This window comes from Ambystoma mexicanum, chromosome 13, assembly GCF_040938575.1.
Source record: "Ambystoma mexicanum isolate Mex_15411 chromosome 13, UKY_AmexF1_1, whole genome shotgun sequence".
Lineage (NCBI taxonomy): Eukaryota > Metazoa > Chordata > Amphibia > Caudata > Ambystomatidae > Ambystoma > Ambystoma mexicanum.
Window position 1 is genome coordinate 54667157 of NC_090938.1, and position 22653 is coordinate 54689809.

Here is a 22653-nt window from a genome sequence, read left to right on the forward strand (position 1 = left end):
GATCAATTTTTGCTCCACCCCACAGCCCAAAACGCTGGGTGGATTTGGCCGAAGGTCACGGCCGGTGGCGATTAAAAATATACAGTGGCCACTGCCAAAAGCCATGGACAGTGGCACTTCAAATTATACAGTGGACACGGCCAAAGGCCAGTGTGCCTGAAAATTATACAGTGGCCACAGCCGAAAGCCATGGACAGTGGCACTTAAAATTATACAGTGGCCACGACCAAAAGCCATGGACAGTGGCACTTAAAATTATACAGTGGGCACGTCCGAAGGCCAGTGCGCCTGAAAAATATACAGTGGCCACGGCCAAAACCATGGACAGTGGCACTTAAAATTATACAGTGGCCACAGCCGAAGCCATGGACAGTGGCACTTAAAATTATACAGTGGCCACAGCCGAAAGCCATGGAAAGTGGCACTTAAAATTATAAAGTGGCCGCTGCCGAAAGCCATGGACAGTGGCACTTAAAATTATACAGTGGGCAAGGCCGAAGGCCATAGAAAGTGGCACTTAAAATTTTACTGTAGCCACGGCCGGAGGCCAGTGTCACCCAAAAATATACAGTGGCCACGGCCGAAAGCCAAGGACAGTGACACTTAAAATTATACAGTGGGCACGTCCCAAGGCCAGTATGCCTGAAAATTATCCAGTGGCCATGGCTAGAAGCCATGGCCAGTGTCACTGAAAAATATATAGTGGGCACGGGCAAAGGCCAGTGGCACTGAAAAATATACAGTGGGCACGGGCGTGGTGCCAAAAAATATACAGTGGTCACAGCCAAAAGTCATGGACAGTGGCACTTAAAATTATACAGTGGGCACGGCCGAAGGCCAGTGTCGCTGAAAAATATACTGTGGGCATGAAAACAAACTATGGAATAACAAAACCCTTGAAATTTAAGGCATTGGGAAACCCAGGACCGGCTTAAATCGGCGCGTTCCCGTTGCCAAGCCCAAGAGCCCAAATCTATTATAAGTGAAGGAATTTACCATGCCATACAAAATGTCATTATGGGGAGATGGCATTATGGGGAGATCAAAGGGAACGCACTAAGTTTCCCAATGCGCTGATTTTCAAGGGTTTTGTTGCGCTAAGTTTATTCCCCTTAACTGCACTCCAACTAAAGTTTTTTCCTTGAAAAAAAAAAAAAAAAAATATATATATATATATATATGTTATGAGGTACTATAGCTATCTATCTGTATATATATGCCTCTCGGCACAGCACATATCCCCTATGCACATCTCCCATACCTATTGGTACATATTCTCTCTTCTTGCTCCACTGGCATGAAATTCTCTTCCCTGACATCTGTGACAAAGTCCACACGGATTTGTTGAAAATCAAACAAAAGCCTACCTCCTCGCCTCCAAGTTACCCTCTTAGCCTACCTCTCATCTGCCTTCTAGCAAACATTTTCCCTCGCGTCTACCCTGCCTTTGTCCCTCTCTTCCTCTGCCTCCACTCTAGCACTTCATCCATCATGGTCACATCCCGAGCACAGCTGCCGCACCGCCTACCTAAACTTAAACATGTCTAATGTTCGCTGTCTTTAATCTATATATGTCCACTTATGTATTATCTATGACTGTTCCATTTACTCCCCTCCACAACCTGCTCAGAATGTCCCTCAAACTCACCCCATTGTAAGAAATTCGCTGCTTTGTCAAATCTAATTTATGACCATTGTTCCTCCCTGTGCATAAATAAATAAAAAATACTATGAAATCATAGTAATATAAGTCTCTCTCTCTCTCTCTCTCTCTCTCTCTCTCTCTCTCTCTCTCTCTCTCTCTCTCTCTCTCTCTCTCTATATATATATATAATATATAATATATATGGTAACAACTACTCAGATGCCTTCAGTTATTTTCCACTGTTACTGAAAATGGGCCAGGACTGTATCTTAAATGATGTCACACCGTGTACAAGGAGGAAGGCAGGGCAGAAGATGCGTGCTTTCAGAGTGATGAGTCCAACAGGGGATGCTTACCCCCTAAGCTCTCGCCGCTGATTGGCCACTGCACTCCCATCAGTGAGGTAGTGGAAGAAAACGGAGAGAATGGGGTATTTCTGTTCAGAAATACCTACACGGCTGCTTGAGGAAGTACCAAAGATGAAAAATTCCACCGGCCAAGCTCCTCCCTGACAGGCAGGTGAGGTGGTGGATGTGCGAGGCGCGTGCCTGCCTATTTAAGAGCATCCCTCGCTGCCCTCCAGAACAGGACCAAGTGAGAGTAAGGAGGAGCAAGAGAGCATCCCCCCAAGACAAGGTAAGGTGGGCACTCACTGCACCTGTGCCTTGCCGGTGCTGGGGTAGGGCAGTCACGGGCAGGCTGCTGGTTAAGCTGCGGTTCTCAGGTTTACAGCCCCCTAGCCAGACAGGGCCTAGCTCGGGTGGGACCAGTGGTGACCAGGGATGAGGAAATTGGTATTATGAGTCCCAAAGGCGAAATATCACGAAAAGAACACATATTGCCATTTTTAAAAAGCACATGCTAGGAATCAAGGGTACATTTTGAGACTAATGGTATTTTAAGAATTTGGCGGTACTGGTAACGTCTCTTGTTTTTTTACATAATGATAATGATGTGTTGTTTATATAGCGCCTTAATCCGCACTTTACTGAGCACATATTTACATACAATATCACCCAACCGAAATTGGTGCTCATTTATCGACCTCGGAAGGATGACAGGCGGAGATGGCCTTGCCAGGAGTCGAACCTGCGACCTGCAGATCACGCTCAGATCACAGCAGCGAGCGCTCAACTTGCTGAGCTATTTTACCGGCTACACAGTGCATGTTACGCCATTCCAGCAAATCCCGAGTGTCATCACTGAAACTCTTTCACTGCCTCCCCTTGTGTGGTGATAATTAGCTCCACAGAAAAGCAGCACCACCTCCAGCATTTACCGCATGCGGTAATCACCGAGTGCAGTAAATACGGAAAGACACGTGGAATTATGGGTCTCCAATAGAACAGTCCGCGTGACTCGAGATCATGCAGAACTGTCTGGGCACCTGACAATCACCGCATGCGGTAGCAGCAAATGAGCTTGGCGGTATTATCATACATCATACCGCCAAGTTCTCTATCAGGCCCTGGCTATGAAAGTGAGGTGAGGAAGGGCAGGTGTCCTGTGATGTTCTGTTTATCATCACTTTCTAATGGATATAAAGAAATTGGGTTTGCAAGAGAGGGTGCGCAATACAGGGCGTGCTGACGCAGAGGATGAGGCGGCCTTTGCAGTTCACCCTCAGCCTCGGCGACACGTGATTCTGCCGTGTGCCGCCTCATCGGGGGCGTGCAGCACTTCTCCGGCACAGAAAACAAGAGGGTCCACTTCAAAATGAGACTTGCTCTCCTAGGGGGAAACACCAACCATTTCAACATGTATGGTTGACCCAAAATGGACAACCGCCTTCCCAGCAGTCTCAGCAGAGGGTCCAAGGACTGAATGGGGCCCTTGGAAGCGTGCAGCGATGGCCCTTTTAAGGGTAGAGGGGCGTGTACACGGTAATTAACTCATCCCTCTTAATTCTCTTCCGAAATATGGACTCATGGATTTAAAGATAGCGAGAGAGTTAGGTAGAGTGATAGATCGATGGATAGAAAAATTGAGAAAGAGAGAGAGACCACGAGGAAAGCAACAATTTTGAATGGGTTTAAACCATGTAAACTGTCTTTTTTGGGTGAAACTGTGCACAATAATTTAGCCTTGCGGCCCAGCTAGAGAAAGGGCTCACAGAAAACACGTCATGAAACTGAAAACGGTTGTAGGCTGATGCTGGCGAAGCGGAGATATCGAATGGTTTCAGGGGTGACCGGTGACCTTTGAACTGTAACTGGACGCCATATTGCTCCTGCGCCGGAAGTCGGTTTCCCTGCTGGCGGAAGGACTCGGAGAGTTGTACACTAGACTGTCATACCAATGCACGCAGCTCATATAAGGGCTTTATCGCCCGCCACCTAAACGATCCGGCAACTATAGAACCCTTCTGCTTTAAAAGGGCAGGACCGTTGAGAGAGGAGAGCCTGCTCCTCCAGTTTTGGAGAGGGCGAATACCTGCATTTCTGGGCAGCTCTGAAATATGCACATATAACGGGGCAGTCCCTTCCCCTCCCCGGCATGTCTATCACACTTGAGTCTGTGCTTCCTGATGTCTGAAGCACTCGGATTGCACAGGAATAGGCTCTGCACCTCTGTGGCAGTGCATAGAAACAGTCCTCTTACTGTTTATGACCTCACTTTTTAAATGTGGGCACCCTAAACCGGGAGGGTAGCTCAGGGGCGACGCATTTGTCTTGGAAGCAAGACGGTGCATAGCAACACAGTTTCCAATCCCAGTCTTGTGCTTAGAAAGCGGTCTCCTGTATTAAGCGTGTTGTAAAATAACTGTTATAATCTATGGACAAAATGCGCCATTCCTTTGGGTCATAGATGTGGACCTTTTTCCTCCAAATGCACTCAACATGTCCTACGTATATACACATAAATGCCTGCACACACATACATGTGCATTCACACATACATGTGCAAATACATTCACACGCCCATAGACATATGCACACATACAACATGTGCAAACACATATGCACACACCCAGAGACATGTAGGCACATATGAGTAGTCACACATATATTAGGCTGCTCGTTTGCAGGTGCAGCATCATCTTGAGTATTTTGCGATTCTCAGTGAAAGTCAGTCGATCCTCCGTGCATGGCACCGTGCATGGCACCGAGACTGCCCTGCTTGATCTTAAATATAACATGACTGTTATTATTCATGGTGGTTGGTCATGCTGGCCTGTTAATGCTTTTGGATCTTTCAGCAGCATTCAGCATGGTCGACCATTCTATCTTGGTCGATCCGCTCATTGTGGGCGGCCAACGGTTCTCCTCTGTCATCGTGGGTTAAGTCCTTTCTTACTGACGGATCAGCCAGAGATTTATCTAAATCCTTTCTTACTGACAGATCAGCCAGAGTTTTCTCTAAGTCCTTTCATACTGACAGCCCAGCCAGAGTTTTCTCTAAGTCCTTTCTTACTGACAGCCCGGCCAGAGTTTTCTCTAAATCCTTTCTTACTGACAGCTCAGCCAGAGTTTTCCCTAAGTCCTTTCTTACTGACGGATCAGCCAGAGTTTTCTCTAAGTCCTTTCTTACTGACAGCCCGGCCAGAGTTTTCTCTAAGTCCTTTCTTACTGACAGCTCAGCCAGAGTTTTCTCTAAATCCTTTCTTACTGACAGCTCAGCCAGAGTTTTCCCTAAGTCCTTTCTTACTGACGGATCAGCAAGAGTTTTCTCTAAGTCCTTTCTTACTGACAGCTCAGCCAGAGTTTTCTCTAAATCCTTTCTTACTGACGGCTCAGCCAGAGTTTTCTCTAAGTCCTTTCTTACTGCTGGATCAGCCAGAGTTTTCTCTAAGTCCTTTCTTACTGACAGCCCGGCCAGAGTTTTCTCTAAGTCCTTTATTACTGACAGCCCGGCCAGAGTTTTCTCTAAGTCCTTTCTTACTGACAGCTCAGCCAGAGTTTTCTCTAAGTCCTTTCTTACTGACAGCTCAGCCAGAGTTTTCTCTAAGTCCTTTCTTACTGACAGCTCAGCCAGAATTTTCTCTAAGTCCTTTCTTACTGACGGATCCGCCAGAGATTTCTCAGGGATTCACTCTTCTTCTCCAACCACTTTGACCTTTGCTGTGCCTCAGGGCATTTCGTTATCCCTTACCTTGTATAATGTCTTACGCTGGCCTTCTTTTTGACCTTTCGGATAAACTTGTTGTCAAATATACAAACTATGCTGACACACAGATACCTCAACTGTCGGATGTTTATGAAGATGACTATAGGGCTTTTAATTACATTTACCCGGTTATACGGGCATCAATAGTGCACAATGCATTGGCACTTAATGATTCTAAGACTGGGTTATTGACCATGGGTACTGGGACCCGTTTTAGAAACCTGGCCAACAAATATACTTCTTTCACTATCTCAAAGTGTGCCATTTCGGTGGCATCTCAGGTTCAGACTCAGGGAGTCATTTTTGATGTTGAATTGACTGTGAATCAGCACGTTAATGATCTCAGACCGGCTTGTGCATATTTTCTTAAACTTATTCGGCACATTTTGCCTTATTTACCAGACAATACCTGTGCTATTCTAGCCCGTGCTATTATTGGGTCTAAGATCGAGTATTGTAATGGACTACTTGCTGGTACTTCACAGAACAACCATGTCAAAGCTTCGGGTCTTTCAGAATGATGCTGCGCGAGCTGCGGTTGGTCTCTCGCGTCGCGATTATGTCACTTGCTGCCTTTTGGCATTCCCTGCTAACCGCACTGCACTGTATCCCTCTAGATAGCTTCAAGGCGCCATAAAAACCTATCTATTTAATACATAGTCTGCTTCCTTCAAATGGAACTGGTACAGCTGCCTGTTTTATTGCTTTTCTGTGTTTTTTTATTTGTTCTTTCTTTTTTGTTATGTTTAGCACACTGAGGTCCATAGACATGCTGCGCCCTACAAGAAAGAAATAATAATAATAATAATAATAATAATAAACACACACATGCACACACACACGTACATGTTAAAACACATTCACACACGTGAACACACAACACACACATTCACAAATATCAATACACACACATGCATGTGCACACACACATTCACACATGAGCACACATGCACACACATAGATGTGCACACACACACATTCACACATATCAACACACATGCACACTCGTGTGCACACATTCACCCAAAAATATAAATAGTACTTATAATAAGACTAACAACAATAGTTCTCATAAATAGTATTAATAACATTTAAAATTGCATAAGAAGCTAATACTGTGAGACAGGTAGCACGATGAATTGAATGGGGATGCTTTGTTATTGGGCATTGTTTCATTGATGCCGGGAGGGTAAGAGGGGACGTTTATCTGCCCGCTCCTGGAACCTGAGGATGGCACCGCAACCTCTGAACTCATTCCCATGTGCAATCCCCTCAGTAACTTATGCTCATCTTTGCTCTTTTTATTCCCAGCCTCTTATTCCGAGAATAAAAATGAAAGGTGGCGGTTTATACCTGGGTGTCCTTTCTGCGGTCATCATCTCATGCTGCCAGTTGGTGATGGCACACCGGAGGCTGCACCTGGGCCACTGCGAGTTGTCGGTGAATGTTCATGACATCAGAGAATGCTTCTCCAAAATCCGCAAAATTATCGTAAGTCCTTCCACCTGTAATCTTACTATTCGTATTAATAGCCGTTCTTCACTGCAACATAGTACTATCTATGCTGCTGTAAATCATGCTAGTACCTGTGCTGCTTTACAATACACTGCCATACTGGTATCTATACACAGGTGCATCATATTAGTAACTGTGCTGCTTGACATTACACTGCCAGGCTGCTATCTATACACAGGTCCATCATATCCCCATATTATTACATATTAGTACCTGTGCTGCTGTCAATCATGCTAGTACCTGTGCTGCTTTACAATACACTGCCATACTGCTATCTATACACAGGTGCATCATATTAGTACCTGTGCTGCTTTACATTACACTGCCAGGCTGCTATCTATACACAGGTCCATCATATCCCCATGTTAGTACATATTAGTACCTGTGTTGCTGTCAATCATGCTAGTACCTGTGCTGCTTTGCAATACACTGCCATACTGGTATCTATACACAGGTCCATCATATCCCCATATTAGTACCTGTGCTGCTGTAAATCATGCTAGTACCTGTGCTGCTTTGCAATACACTGCCAGACTGGTATCTATACACAGGTCTATTATATCCTCATATTAGTACCTGTGCTGCTGTAAATCATGCTAGTACCTGTGCTGCTTTGCAATACACTGCCAGACTGGTATTTATACACAGGGCCATCATATCCCCATATTAGTACCTGTGCTGCTGTCAATCATGCTAGTACCTGTGCTGCTTTGCAATACACTGCCATACTGTTATCTATACACATGTCTATCATATCCTCATATTAGTACCTGTGCTGCTGTCAATCATGCGAGTACCTTTGCTGCTTTGCAATACACTGCCATACTGTTATCTATACACAGGTCCATCATATCCTCATATTAGTACCTGTGCTGCTGTCAATAATGCTAGTACCTGTGCTGCTTTACAATACACTGCCAGACTGATATCTATACACAGGTGCATCATATTAGTACCTGTGCTGCTGTAAATCATGCTAGTACCTGTGCTGCTTTACAATACACTGCCAGATTGCTATCTATACACAGGTCCATCATATCCCCATATTAGTAAATGTGCTGCTGTCAATCATGCTAGTACCTGTGCTGCTTTACAATACACTGCCATACTGTTATCTATACACAGGTCCATCATATCCTCATATTAGTACCTGTGCTGCTGTCAATCATGCTAGTACCTGTGCTGCTTTGCAATACACTGCCATACTGGTACATATACACAGGTCCATCATATCCCCATATTAGTACCTGTGCTGCTGTAAATCATGCTAATACCTGTGCTGCTTTGCAATACACTGCCATATTGATATCTATACACAGATGCATCATATTAGTACCTGTGCTGCTGTAAATCATGCTTGTACCTGTGCTGCTTTGCAATACACTGCCATACTGGTATCTATACACAGGTCCATCATATCCTCATATTAGTACCTGTGCTGCTGTCAATCATGCTAGTACCTGTGCTGCTTTGCAATACACTGCCAGACTGTTATCTATACACAGGTCCATCATATCCTCATATTAGTATCTGTGCTGCTGTAAATCATGCTAGTGCCTGTGCTGCTTTGCAATACACTGCCAGACTGGTATCGATACACAGGTCCATCATATCCTCATATTAGTACCTGTGCTGCTGTCAATCATGCTAGTACCTGTGCTGCTTTACAATACACTGCCAGACTTATATCTACAGACAGGTGCATCATATTAGTACCAGTGCTGCTGTAATTCAGGCTAGTACCTGTGCTGCTTTACATTACACTGCCAGACTGGTATCTATACACAGGTCCATCATATCCCCATATTAGTACATATTAGTACCTGTGCTGCTGTATATCGTGCTAGTACCTATGCTGCTTTGCAATACACTGCCATAATGGTATCTATACACAGGTCCATCATATTCCCATATTGGTACCTGTGCTGCTGTAAATCATGCTAGTACATGTGCTGCTTTGCAATACACTGCCATACTGTTATCTATACACAGGTCCTTCATATCCCCATATTACTACCTGTGCTGCTGTAAATCATGCTAGTACCTGTGCTGCTTTACAATACACTGCCATACTGTTATCTATACACAGGTCCTTCATATCCCCATATTACTAACTGTGCTGCTGTAAATCATGCTAGTACCTGTGCTGCTTTACAATACACTGCCATACTGTTATCTATACACATGTGCATCATATTAGTACCTGTGCTGCTTTACATTACACTGCCAGGCTGCTATCTATACACAGGTCCATCATATCCCCATGTTAGTACATATTAGTACCTGTGCTGCTGTCAATCATGCTAGTACCTGTGCTGCTTTGCAATACACTGCCATACTGGTATCTATACACAGGTCCATCATATCCCCATATTAGTACCTGTGCTGCTGTAAATCATGCTAGTACCTGTGCTGCTTTGCAATACACTGCCAGACTGGTATTTATACACAGGGCCATCATATCCCCATATTTGTACCTGTGCTGCTGTCAATCATGCTAGTACCTGTGCTGCTTTGCAATACACTGCCATACTGTTATCTATACACATGTCTATCATATCCTCATATTAGTACCTGTGCTGCTGTCAATCATGCTAGTACCTTTGCTGCTTTGCAATACACTGCCATACTGTTATCTATACACAGGTCCATCATATCCTCATATTAGTACCTGTGCTGCTGTCAATAATGCTAGTACCTGTGCTGCTTTACAATACACTGCCAGACTTATATCTATACACAGGTGCATCATATTAGTACCTGTGCTGCTGTAAATCATGCTAGTACCTGTGCTGCTTTACAATACACTGCCAGATTCCTATCTATACACAGGTCCATCATATCCCCATATTAGTACCTGTGCTGCTGTCAATCATGCTAGTACCTGTGCTGCTTTACAATACACTGCCATACTGTTATCTATACACAGGTCCATCATATCCTCATATTAGTACCTGTGCTGCTGTCAATCATGCTAGTACCTGTGCTGCTTTGCAATACACTGCCATACTGGTACATATACACAGGTCCATCATATCCCCATATTAGTACCTGTGCTGCTGTAAATCATGCTAATACCTGTGCTGCTTTGCAATACACTGCCATATTGATATCTATACACAGATGCATCATATTAGTACCTGTGCTGCTGTAAATCATGCTTGTACCTGTGCTGCTTTGCAATACACTGCCATACTGGTATCTATACACAGGTCCATCATATCCTCATATTAGTACCTGTGCTGCTGTCAATCATGCTAGTACCTGTGCTGCTTTGCAATACACTGCCAGACTGTTATCTATACACAGGTCCATCATATCCTCATATTAGTATCTGTGCTGCTGTAAATCATGCTAGTGCCTGTGCTGCTTTGCAATACACTGCCAGACTGGTATCGATACACAGGTCCATCATATCCTCATATTAGTACCTGTGCTGCTGTCAATCATGCTAGTACCTGTGCTGCTTTACAATACTCTGCCAGATTGATATCTATACACAGGTGCATCTTATTAGTACCTGTGCTGCTGTAAATCATGCTAGTACATGTGCTGCTTTGCAATACACTGCCATACTGGTATCTATACACAGGTCCATCATATCCCCATATTAGTACATATTAGTACCTGTGCTGCTGTATATCATGCTAGTACCTGTGCTGATTTACAATACACTGCCAGATTGATATCTATACACAGGTGCATCATATTAGTACCTGTGCTGCTGTAAATCATGCTAGTACCTGTGCTGCTTTGCAATACACTGCCATACTGGTACATATACACAGGTCCATCATATCCCCATATTAGTACCTGTGCTGCTGTAAATCATGCTAATACCTGTGCTGCTTTGCAATACACTGCCATATTGATATCTATACACAGATGCATCATATTAGTACCTGTGCTGCTGTAAATCATGCTTGTACCTGTGCTGCTTTGCAATACACTGCCATACTGGTATCTATACACAGGTCCATCATATCCTCATATTAGTACCTGTGCTGCTGTAAATCGTGCTAGTGCCTGTGCTACTTTGCAATACACTGCCATACTGTTATCTATACACTGGTCCATCATATCCCCATATTAGTACCTGTGCTGCTGTAAATCATGCTAGTACCTGTGCTGCTTTACAATACACTGCCAGATTGATATCTATACACAGGTGCATCATATTAGTACCTGTGCTGCTGTCAATCATGCTAGTACCTGTGCTGCTTTGCAATACACTGCCATACTGTTATCTATACACAGGTCCGTCATATCCCCATATTAGTACCTGTGCTGCTGTAAATCATGCTAGAACCTGCGCTGCTTTGCAATACACTGCCATACTGTTATCTATACACAGGTCCATCATATCCCCATATTGGTACCTGTGCTGCTGTAAATCATGCTAGTACCTGTGCTGCTTTGCAATACACTGCCATACTGTTATCTATACACAGGTCCGTCATATCCCCATATTAGTACCTGTGCTGCTGTAAATCATGCTAGAACCTGCGCTGCTTTACAATACACTGCCAGATTGATATCTATACACAGGTGCATCATATTAGTACCTGTGCTGCTGTAAATCATGCTAGTACATGTGCTGCTTTGCAATACACTGCCATACTGGTATCTATACACAGGTCCATCATATCCCCATATTAGTACATATTAGTACCTGTGCTGCTGTATATCATGCTAGTACCTGTGCTGATTTACAATACACTGCCAGATTGATATCTATACACAGGTGCATCATATTAGTACCTGTGCTGCTGTAAATCATGCTAGTACCTGTGCTGCTTTGCAATACACTGCCATACTGGTACATATACACAGGTCCATCATATCCCCATATTAGTACCTGTGCTGCTGTAAATCATGCTAATACCTGTGCTGCTTTGCAATACACTGCCATATTGATATCTATACACAGATGCATCATATTAGTACCTGTGCTGCTGTAAATCATGCTTGTACCTGTGCTGCTTTGCAATACACTGCCATACTGGTATCTATACACAGGTCCATCATATCCTCATATTAGTACCTGTGCTGCTGTCAATCATGCTAGTACCTGTGCTGCTTTGCAATACACTGCCAGACTGTTATCTATACACAGGTCCATCATATCCTCATATTAGTATATGTGCTGCTGTAAATCATGCTAGTGCCTGTGCTGCTTTGCAATACACTGCCAGACTGGTATCGATACACAGGTCCATCATATCCTCATATTAGTACCTGTGCTGCTGTCAATCATGCTAGTACCTGTGCTGCTTTACAATACTCTGCCAGACTGATATCTACAGACAGGTGCATCATATTAGTACCAGTGCTGCTGTAATTCAGGCTAGTACCTGTGCTGCTTTACATTACACTGCCAGACTGGTATCTATACACAGGTCCATCATATCCCCATATTAGTACATATTAGTACCTGTGCTGCTGTATATCGTGCTAGTACCTGTGCTGCTTTGCAATACACTGCCATAATGGTATCTATACACAGGTCCATCATATTCCCATATTGGTACCTGTGCTGCTGAAAATCATGCTAGTACCTGTGCTGCTTTGCAATACACTGCAATACTGTTATCTATACACAGGTCCTTCATATCCCCATATTACTACCTGTGCTGCTGTAAATCATGCTAGTACCTGTGCTGCTTTACAATACACTGCCATACTGCTATCTATACACAGGTGCATCATATTAGTACCTGTGCTGCTTTACATTAAACTGCCAGGCTGCTATCTATACACAGGTCCATCATATCCCCATGTTAGTACATATTAGTACCTGTGCTGCTGTCAATCATGCTAGTACCTGTGCTGCTTTGCAATACACTGCCATACTGGTATCTATACACAGGTCCATCATATCCCCATATTAGTACCTGTGCTGCTGTAAATCATGCTAGTACCTGTGCTGCTTTGCAATACACTGCCAGACTGGTATCTATACACAGGTCCATCATATCCTCATATTAGTACCTGTGCTGCTGTAAATCATGCTAGTACCTGTGCTGCTTTACAATACACTGCCAGATTGCTATCTATACACAGGTCCATCATATCCCCATATTAGTACCTGTGCTGCTGTCAATCATGCTAGTACCTGTGCTGCTTTACAATACACTGCCATACTGTTATCTATACACAGGTCCATCATATCCTCATATTAGTACCTGTGCTGCAGTCAATCATGCTAGTACCTGTGCTGCTTTGCAATACACTGCCATACTGGTACATATACACAGGTCCATCATATCCCCATATTAGAACCTGTGCTGGTGTAAATCATGCTAATACCTGTGCTGCTTTGCAATACACTGCCATACTGTTATCTATACACAGGTCCATCATATCCCCATATTAGTACCTGTGCTGCTGTAAATCATGCGAGTACCTGTGCTGCTTTGCAATACACTGCCATACTGTTATCTATACACAGGTCCATCATATCCACATATTAGTACCTGTGCTGCTGTAAATCATGCTAGTACCTGTGCTGCTTTACAATACACTGCCATATTGATATCTATACACAGATGCATCATATTAGTACCTGTGCTGCTGTAAATCATGCTAGTACCTGTGCTGCTTTGCAATACACTGCCATACTGGTATCTATACACAGGTCCATCATATCCTCATATTAGTACCTGTGCTGCTGTCAATCATGCTAGTACCTTTGCTGCTTTGCAATACACTGCCAGACTGTTATCTATACACAGGTCCATCATATCCTCATATTAGTACCTGTGCTGCTGTAAATCGTGCTAGTGCCTGTGCTACTTTGCAATACACTGCCAGACTGGTATCGATACACAGGTCCATCATATCCTCATATTAGTACCTGTGTTGCTGTCAATCATGCTAGTACCTGTGCTGCTTTACAATAAACTGCCAGACTGATATCTACAGACAGGTGCATCATATTAGTACCTGTGCTGCTGTAATTCAGGCTAGTACCTGTGCTGCTTTACATTACATTGCCAGACTGGTATCTATACACAGGTCCATCATATCCCCATATTAGTACATATTAGTACCTGTGCTGCTGTATATTGTGCAAGTACCTGTGCTGCTTTGCAATACACTGCCATAATGGTATCTATACACAGGTCCATCATATTCCCATATTGGTACCTGTGCTGCTGTAAATCATGCTAGTACCTGTGCTGCTTTGCAATACACTGCCATACTGTTATCTATACACTGGTCCATCATATCCCCATATTAGTACCTGTGCTGCTGTAAATCATGCTAGTACCTGTGCTGCTTTACAATACACTGCCAGATTGATATCTATACACAGGTGCATCATATTAGTACCTGTCCTGCTGTCAATCATGCTAGTACCTGTGCTGCTTTGCAATACACTGCCATACTGGTATCTATACACAGGTCCATCATATCCCCATATTAGTACATATTAGTACCTGTGCTGCTGTATATCATGCTAGAACCTGTGCTGATTTACAATACACTGCCAGATTGATATCTATACACAGGCACATCATATTAGTACCTGTGCTGCTGTAAATCATGCTAGTACCTGTGCTGCTTTGCAATACACTGCCAGACTGGTATCTATACACAGGTCCATCATATCCCCATATTGGTACCTGTGCTGCTGTAAATCATGCTAGTACCTGTGCTGCTTTGCAATACACTGCCATACTGTTATCTATACACAGGTCCATCATATCCCCATATTAGTACCTGTGCTGCTGTAAATCATGCTAGAACCTGCGCTGCTTTACAATACACTGCCAGATTGATATCTATACACAGGTGCATCATATTAGTACCTGTGCTGCTGTAAATCATGCTAGTACATGTGCTGCTTTGCAATACACTGCCATACTGGTATCTATACACAGGTCCATCATATCCCCATATTAGTACATATTAGTACCTGTGCTGCTGTATATCATGCTAGTACCTGTGCTGATTTACAATACACTGCCAGATTGATATCTATACACAGGTGCATCATATTAGTACCTGTGCTGCTGTAAATCATGCTAGTACCTGTGCTGCTTTGCAATACACTGCCAGACTGGTATCTATACACAGGTCCATCATATCCCCATATTGGTACCTGTGCTGCTGTAAATCATGCTAGTACCTGTGCTGATTTGCAATACACTGCCAGACTGATATCTATACACAGGTGCATCATATTAGTACCTGTGCTGCTGTCAATCATGCTAGTACCTGTGCTGCTGTAAATCATGCTAGTGCCTGCACCTCATGTAATGTCCATAATACTGTTATAGTCTCTGCACTACAGTACATCACACACACCTATGCTGCTGAAAATCATACCAGTGGCTGTGCTGCAGTCCATCACGCTAATATAGTGTTTGCACTGCAGTACATCACACTCACTTTAGCTGCAAAAAAGCATACTAGTGTCTGTGCTGCAGTCCATCATACTATTATAGTGTATACACTGCTGTACATCACACTAACCTATGCTGCAGAAAATCATACTAGTGTGTGTGCTGCAGTCCACAACGCTAATATAGTGTATACACTGCAGTACATCACACATACCTATGCTGCAGAAAAACATACTAGTGTCTGTGCTGCAGTCCATCATAGTATTATAGTACCTGCACTGCAGTACATCACACTCACATACGCTGCAAAAAATCATAGCAGGGTGTGTGCTGCAGTACATCATACTATTATAGTGTTTACACTGCAGTACATCACACTAACCTATGCTGCAGAAAATCGTACTAGTGTCAGCGCTGCAGTCCAGCACGCTAATATAGTGTTTGCACTGCAGTACATCACACTAACCTATGCTGCAGAAAAGCATACTAGAGTCTATGCTGCAGTCCACCATACTATTGCAGTATCTGCTCTGCAGCACACCACACGCACCTATGCTGCAAAAAATCATACTAGTGTCTGTGCTGCAGTCCATCATACTATTATAGTATCTGCACTGCAGTACATCACACTAACCTATGCTGCAGAAAATCATACTAGTGTGTGCTGCAGTTCATCAGACAATTATAGTTTTTGCACTGCAGTACATCACACTAACCTATGCTGCAGAAAAGCATACTAGAGTCTGTACTGCAGTCCACCACACTATTGTAGTATCTGCACTTCAGTACATCACACTCACCTATGCTGCAGAAAAACACACCAGTGGCTGTGCTGCAGTCCATCATACTATTATAGTATCTGCACTGCAGTACATCACACACACCTATGATGTAGAAAATCATACTAGTGTGTGTGCTGCAGTCCATCATACTATTATAGTGTATACACTGCAGTACATCACACACACCTATGCTGCAGAAAATCATATTAGTGTGTGTGCTGCAGTCCACAACGCTAATATAGTGTATACACTGCAGTACATCACATACAATTATGCTGCAGAAAATCATACTAGTGGCTGTGCTGCAGTCCATCACGCTAATATAGTGTTTGCACTGCAGTACATCACACTCACCTATGCTGCAAAAAATCATACTAGTTTCTGTGCTGCAGTCCATCACGCTAATATAGTGTTTGCACTGCAGTACATCACACTAACCTATGCTGCAGAAAAGCATACCAGTGTCTGTGCTGCAGTCCATCATACTATTATAGTATCTGCACTGCAGTACATCACACTCACCTATGCTGAAAAAAATCATACTTGTGTGTGTGCTGCAGTCCATCATACTATTATAGTGTTTGTGCTGCAGTACATCACACTAACCTATGCTGCAGAAAATCATACTAGTGTGTGTGCTGCAGTCCATCATACTATTATAGTGTTTGCGCTGCAGTACATCACACTAACCTATGCTGCAGAAAATCATACTAGTATGTGTGCTGCAGTCCATCATACTATTATAGTGTTTGCGCTGCAGTACATCACACACACCTATGATGCAGAAAAGCATACTAGTGTCTGTGCTGCAGTCCATCATAGCATTATAGTGTCTGCACTGCAGTACATCACACTCGCCTATGCTGCAGAAAATCAAACTAGTGTGTGTACTGCAGTCAATCATACTATTATAGTGTATACACTGCTTTACATCACACACACATATGCTGCAGAAAATCATACTGGTGTGTGTGTTGCAGTCCATCATACTAGTATAGTGTATACACTGCAGTACATCACACCAACCTATTCTGCAGAAAATCAAACTAGTGTGTGTACTGCAGTCAATCATACTATTATAGTGTATACACTGCTTTACATCACACACACATATGCTGCAGAAAATCATACTAGTGTGTGTGTGTTGCAGTCCATCATACTAGTATAGTGTTTGCACTGCAGTACATCACACTCACCTATGCTGCAGAAAATCCTAAAAATCATACTAGTTTGTGTGCTGCAGTCCACAACGGTAATATAGTGTTTGCATAGCAGTACACCACACTCACCTATGCTGCAGAAAATCGTACTAGTCTCCGTGCTGCAGTCCATCATACTATTATAGTGTACACACTGAAGTACATCACACAACTAAGCTAAAGAAAATCATACTAGTGTGTGTGCTGCAGTCCACAAAGCTAATATAGTGTTTGCATTGCAGTACATCACACTCACCTATGCTGCAACAAATCATACTAGTGTCTGTGCTGCAGTCCATCATACTATTATAGTGTATACACTGCAGTAGATCACACTACCCTATGCTGCAGAAAAGCATACTAGTGTCTGTGCGGCAGTCCATCATACTATTATAGTATCTGCGACTTCAACATCCACCTTGATGCCTCCTGTCCCCCCACTGGTCTCTTTCGCGAACTCTGCAACTCTCTCTCACTCTCTATTCTCCCTTCTGGTCCTACTCACTCTGCAGGGCACACTCTTGATGCTCTGATCTCTTCTGACCTTCCCCTCTCCCTCCCTCTCTCCACTCCTCTCTCCTGGAGTGATCACTTTCTTCTATCCTCCCACCTCTCCCTCCCTACCCCACAGGCAAAGCCACCCTCTTCACTGCCACCCACCTTCTCGGTCATCCGACCCATGAAGCGCGTGTCAGCTGAGGCTTTCGCTGCCACCTTCTCGCCCCCTCCTCCCCCCTCGGCTGACTCCCACCCCGACACAGCCCTCTCCATGCTCTATTCCTCTATATCTGATACTCTCGACATCCTTGCCCCCGTCATGAGAATCCGCCTGAAGCCCAAAGCCAAATGTAATTCTTGGTACGACTCGGATCTCGTCACCCTAAAACGCAAGTGCAGGGTGGCAGAGAGGAAATGGCGTGCTTCATGTTCATCCTCTGACAAACTGGCCTGCCGCCTGCTCCAAAGGCAATACCGGCTCTCCGTTCTCACTAAGAAGAGAGCCCTTATCCAAGCCCGCATCTCTGAGGCATCAAACAACTCGGCCGAACTCTTTAAAATCTGCAAGGAGCTGGCCAACCCTGCTGCAGTCTCTACCTCTCCTGTCCCCTCACAGGCCCTCTGCACTGCACTGGCCTCGCACTTCATCTCAAAAACTCAGGACATCCTGTCCTCACTCTCCTCCCCTCTCCTCCCTCCCTCTCTTCCTGGCTCTTCCTCTTGCTCTCTTGCAGCCGCCCCTCCGCCCTCCTTCTCTTCATTTCCACCTTTTTCTGCTGACGAGGTTTCCAGACAAGTCCGATCTATGAAAGCCTCGTCTAAACAGGTTCACCCCTGTTCCTCCAAAACCATCAAGGACCACATCGTCTCCCTGGCTCCTGCCCTGGCTGACTTTTGCAACCACTCATTCGCCTCTGGAGTCTTCCCATCCCCCCTCAAGCACTCCCTTGTGCACCCCCTCCTCAAGAAACCCTCTTCCGACCCCTCCTGCCCGGCCAACTATCGCCCAATCTCCATTACTCCCTTCCTGGGCAAGCTCCTGGAGAAACTGGCCATCTCCCAGCTTAACCTCCATGCTGAATCTGTGGGTAATCTTCATGACCATCAATCCGGCTTCAGAGCGGCCAGAAGCACGGAAACTGCTCTCCTGAACATCCGTGAGGACCTGCTCCTGAACCTCGATTCCAACACTCCCTGTGTTCTCATTCTGCTCGATCTCTCCTCTGCCTTTGACACTGTCAACCATGCCATCCTGCTCAACCGTCTCCGTGATAACCTGGGTATCACTGGTCAGGCTCTGGCATGGCTGACCTCTTTCCTCTCTGGTCGACCCTCCCAGGTCCAAATGGGCTCCTTCCTCTCTGACATCTTTTTCTCCACCTGTGGTGTCCCCCAGGGATCCAACCTCTCTCCCTGGCTTTTCAACCAGTATCTGGCACTCCTTGCCCACCGCATCGCCGCCCTCTGCCCCCACTTCCAGTGCTATGCGGACGATACCCAGCTCATTTTCAGGCTACCCTCGGCCTCCTCCTCTCCTTCCCTCATCTCCGACTGTCTGTCTGCTATCCAGGAATGGTGTGCCGCCAATGACCTCTGCCTTAACGCCAGTAAGACTGAGATTCTACTCATCGGCGCACCCACTCCCTCCTTCCCTGCAGCTCTCTGGCCGGCCTCCCTTGGCCCCCTTCCTGCCCCTACCTGCAAGGCTAAAAACCTCGGGGTCATCTTCGATTCCACACTCTCCTTCTCTCCTCATATATCTGATGTCTCTAAGAAATCACACTACCAGCTGCACCTCCTCAGAGGTATTCTTCCCTTCCTCTCCTTCCCCCAGAAGCTCACTGTCTCCCGAGCCCTGGTTCTCTCAAGGCTGGACTACTGTAACAGCCTCTATCTTAATCTGCCTGCCTCCACTCTCCGCCCTCTGCAACTTATCCAGAACAGAACTGCGAGACTTATCCTTGGCCTCAAGCCCTGGGACCGTATCTCTCCAGGATTGAAATCTCTTCACTGGCTCCCAGTGGCTGCGAGGATTAAGTTCAAAACCCTCTGCATTGTCCACAAGGCCTTCTGGGGCTTGGGGCCTAAATACCTTCAACTCTCTCTTCCTAAATATCTTCCTTCACGAGCCCTTCGCTCATCCATCTCTAACTCCCTCATGGTCAGCCGCTTCTCGAAGCAACGCGCTGGGGGTAGATCTCTCTCCGCAGCAGGGGCCTCCCTCTGGAACAGCCTGCCTGCCTCCCTGAAACTTGAGGAGAACCATCTCCGGTTCCGGAAGCACCTCAAAACCTTCCTCTTCGCTTCTGCCTTCTCTCTCCCTCTCCCCTGCTAAACCTGCTTAACTCCCCACTGAATTCTGCACTTAACCTGCATCTGGGCCACTCTCAGCGACCTCGGTCCAGGGCCCAGCCACTCTCCACTTGCACTGCCCCCCTGGCTCCCCCTGCACTGTGGGACTGTCACTGTATCCCTACAGCCCCCTGCCCAGCACTTGCTCTGCACTTACCTCGCACTTGCCACCAGCTGGCCCTTTTTATTTATTATTTATCATTATTATTTCATTACGCCACTTACCTTGTACTGCACTTTTCCCCCCACCTCCTCCCCCTGCACTTTCTCCTTTTTCCCCTTACCTCTGCACTTGCGCGATCTGAATGACACCTGGCCTAGTAGGATCGCTTGTCCGTCTTCCCCTTGTTTCCCTCCCTCCCTGCCTCGTCGCGCCTTGAAACACTTGTGTATAGGCGCGTTACAAATACCTTATCATATCATATCATATCATATCACTGCAGTACATGACACTCACCTATGCTGCAAAAATCATACTAGTGTGTGTGCTGCAGTCCATCATACTATTATAGTATCTGCACTGCAGTACATCACACTCACCTATGCTGCAGAAAATCATACTAGTGTCTGTGCTGCAGTCCATCATACTATTACAGTGTATACACTGCAGTAGATCACACTAACCTATGCTGCAGAAAAGCATACTAGTGTCTGTGCGGCAGTCCATCATACTATTATAGTATCTGCACTGCAGTACATGACACTCACCTATGCTGCAAAAATCATACTAGTGTCTGTGCTGCAGTCCATCATACTATTATAGTATCTGCACTGCAGTACATGACACTCACCTATGCTGCATCAAATCATACTTGTGTCTGTGCTGCAGTCCATCATACTATTATTGTGTTTGCACTGCAGTGCATGACACTCACCTATGCTTCAAAAATCACACTAGTATCTGTGCTGCAGTCCATCATACTATTATAGTATCTGCACTGCAGTACATCACACTCACCTATGCTTCATCAAATCATACTTGTGTCTGTGCTGCAGTCCATCATACTATTATTGTGTTTGCACTGCAGTACATCACACTCACCTATGCTGCATCAAATCATACTTGTGTCTGTGCTGCAGTCCATCATACTATTATTCTGTTTGCACTGCATTACATGATACTCACAGAATGTGTGCCCCAGCTGCTTGAGAATTGCAGTGCGATTAACCATGATATTGCAGTGGGATTGCAGTATTTGCCTGCCTTTGTTATGGAATTCTAAACGGTAAATGGAAACTGAGATGTTGGTGTCAGGGTTGTGGATATCGTGTGTGACAATGGGTGGTCGTTGAGGAGTATCTGCAGAGCTGGATAAGTTCATTCAGCTTCTACTGCTACTCGGAGTGGGTAACTGTCCCGTCACTGCACCGAGCCTCGTGGCACTGCCATGACACTAACATGTCCCTTTGTCTTTCTCCGCCCCCAGCAATCACAAGATGAAAACGATGACCTGAGAATTGTGGAGAAGTCGTCTCTGCAGGAAGTCAGGGTATGTTTCTGCAATTCAAAAAAATAAAAAAAAATAAACACTTGTTCGACAACTTTGAAGTTTTGAAAACATTTTTTAGTTCAAAATTATGCACAAACCAAATTCACTGATCTCTAGGCAGAAATTAAATAAGGGCCTGCATTTCATCACTTTAACCACCAACACATCACTTATTGTCCATGGTTCCTACACTTTTCCATGACTATGAAGCTTCATGCAAAGGCATAGAACTTCGCCACTCATTTCTCTGCTGGCCAATAAGATCCACCTGTTATTACAACAGTCTTTTGTCTGTGAAAGTTTCTTTGCCAGACATGTTTTCGTCTGAGTATCCAATTTGTTCGCAAGTGCTTTGCAAACTTTTATTTGCAGAGTTTGCAAAGTTCGAGCCAGTTTGCATCTATTCTGACCTCTGAGACAAGGCAGGAGACCCCAAAATGTTATTTTGAAAAAGAAGAGATGACTTCCGGCTGACCCAGTCATACTTTAAGAAATGTGTGCACTAATCTTTCATTTAGAAAAGCAAGTTTATAGAAGCCGCCTTTCACATTGTGTCTCTCTTCAAACATGTATAACATTGTCAACGACCTTTCAAATGTTAACTTGGCTGCCCACATGCCTTTCACTACAGGGACTACACTGCAAAGCAAATTATTATTTTTGTAAATAAATGTGATTTGTTTTACACATTTCGCCAAAGCAATTGCACTCTTT

General features: G+C 44.7%; 1 protein-coding gene across 1 annotated transcript in view; it reads left to right on the top strand.

Moving 5' to 3' along the window:
- Positions 1–2176: 2176 nt before the first annotated feature.
- LOC138520230 (interleukin-20-like) overlaps positions 2177–22653 on the top strand; it is a 29108-nt gene continuing 8631 nt past the window's right edge. Inside the window, exons 1-3 of the mRNA XM_069632696.1 lie at positions 2177–2281; positions 7064–7243; positions 21877–21939. Of these exons, the coding sequence (XP_069488797.1) occupies positions 2177–2281; positions 7064–7243; positions 21877–21939 (348 nt within the window). The remainder of the gene's footprint in view (positions 2282–7063; positions 7244–21876; positions 21940–22653) is intronic.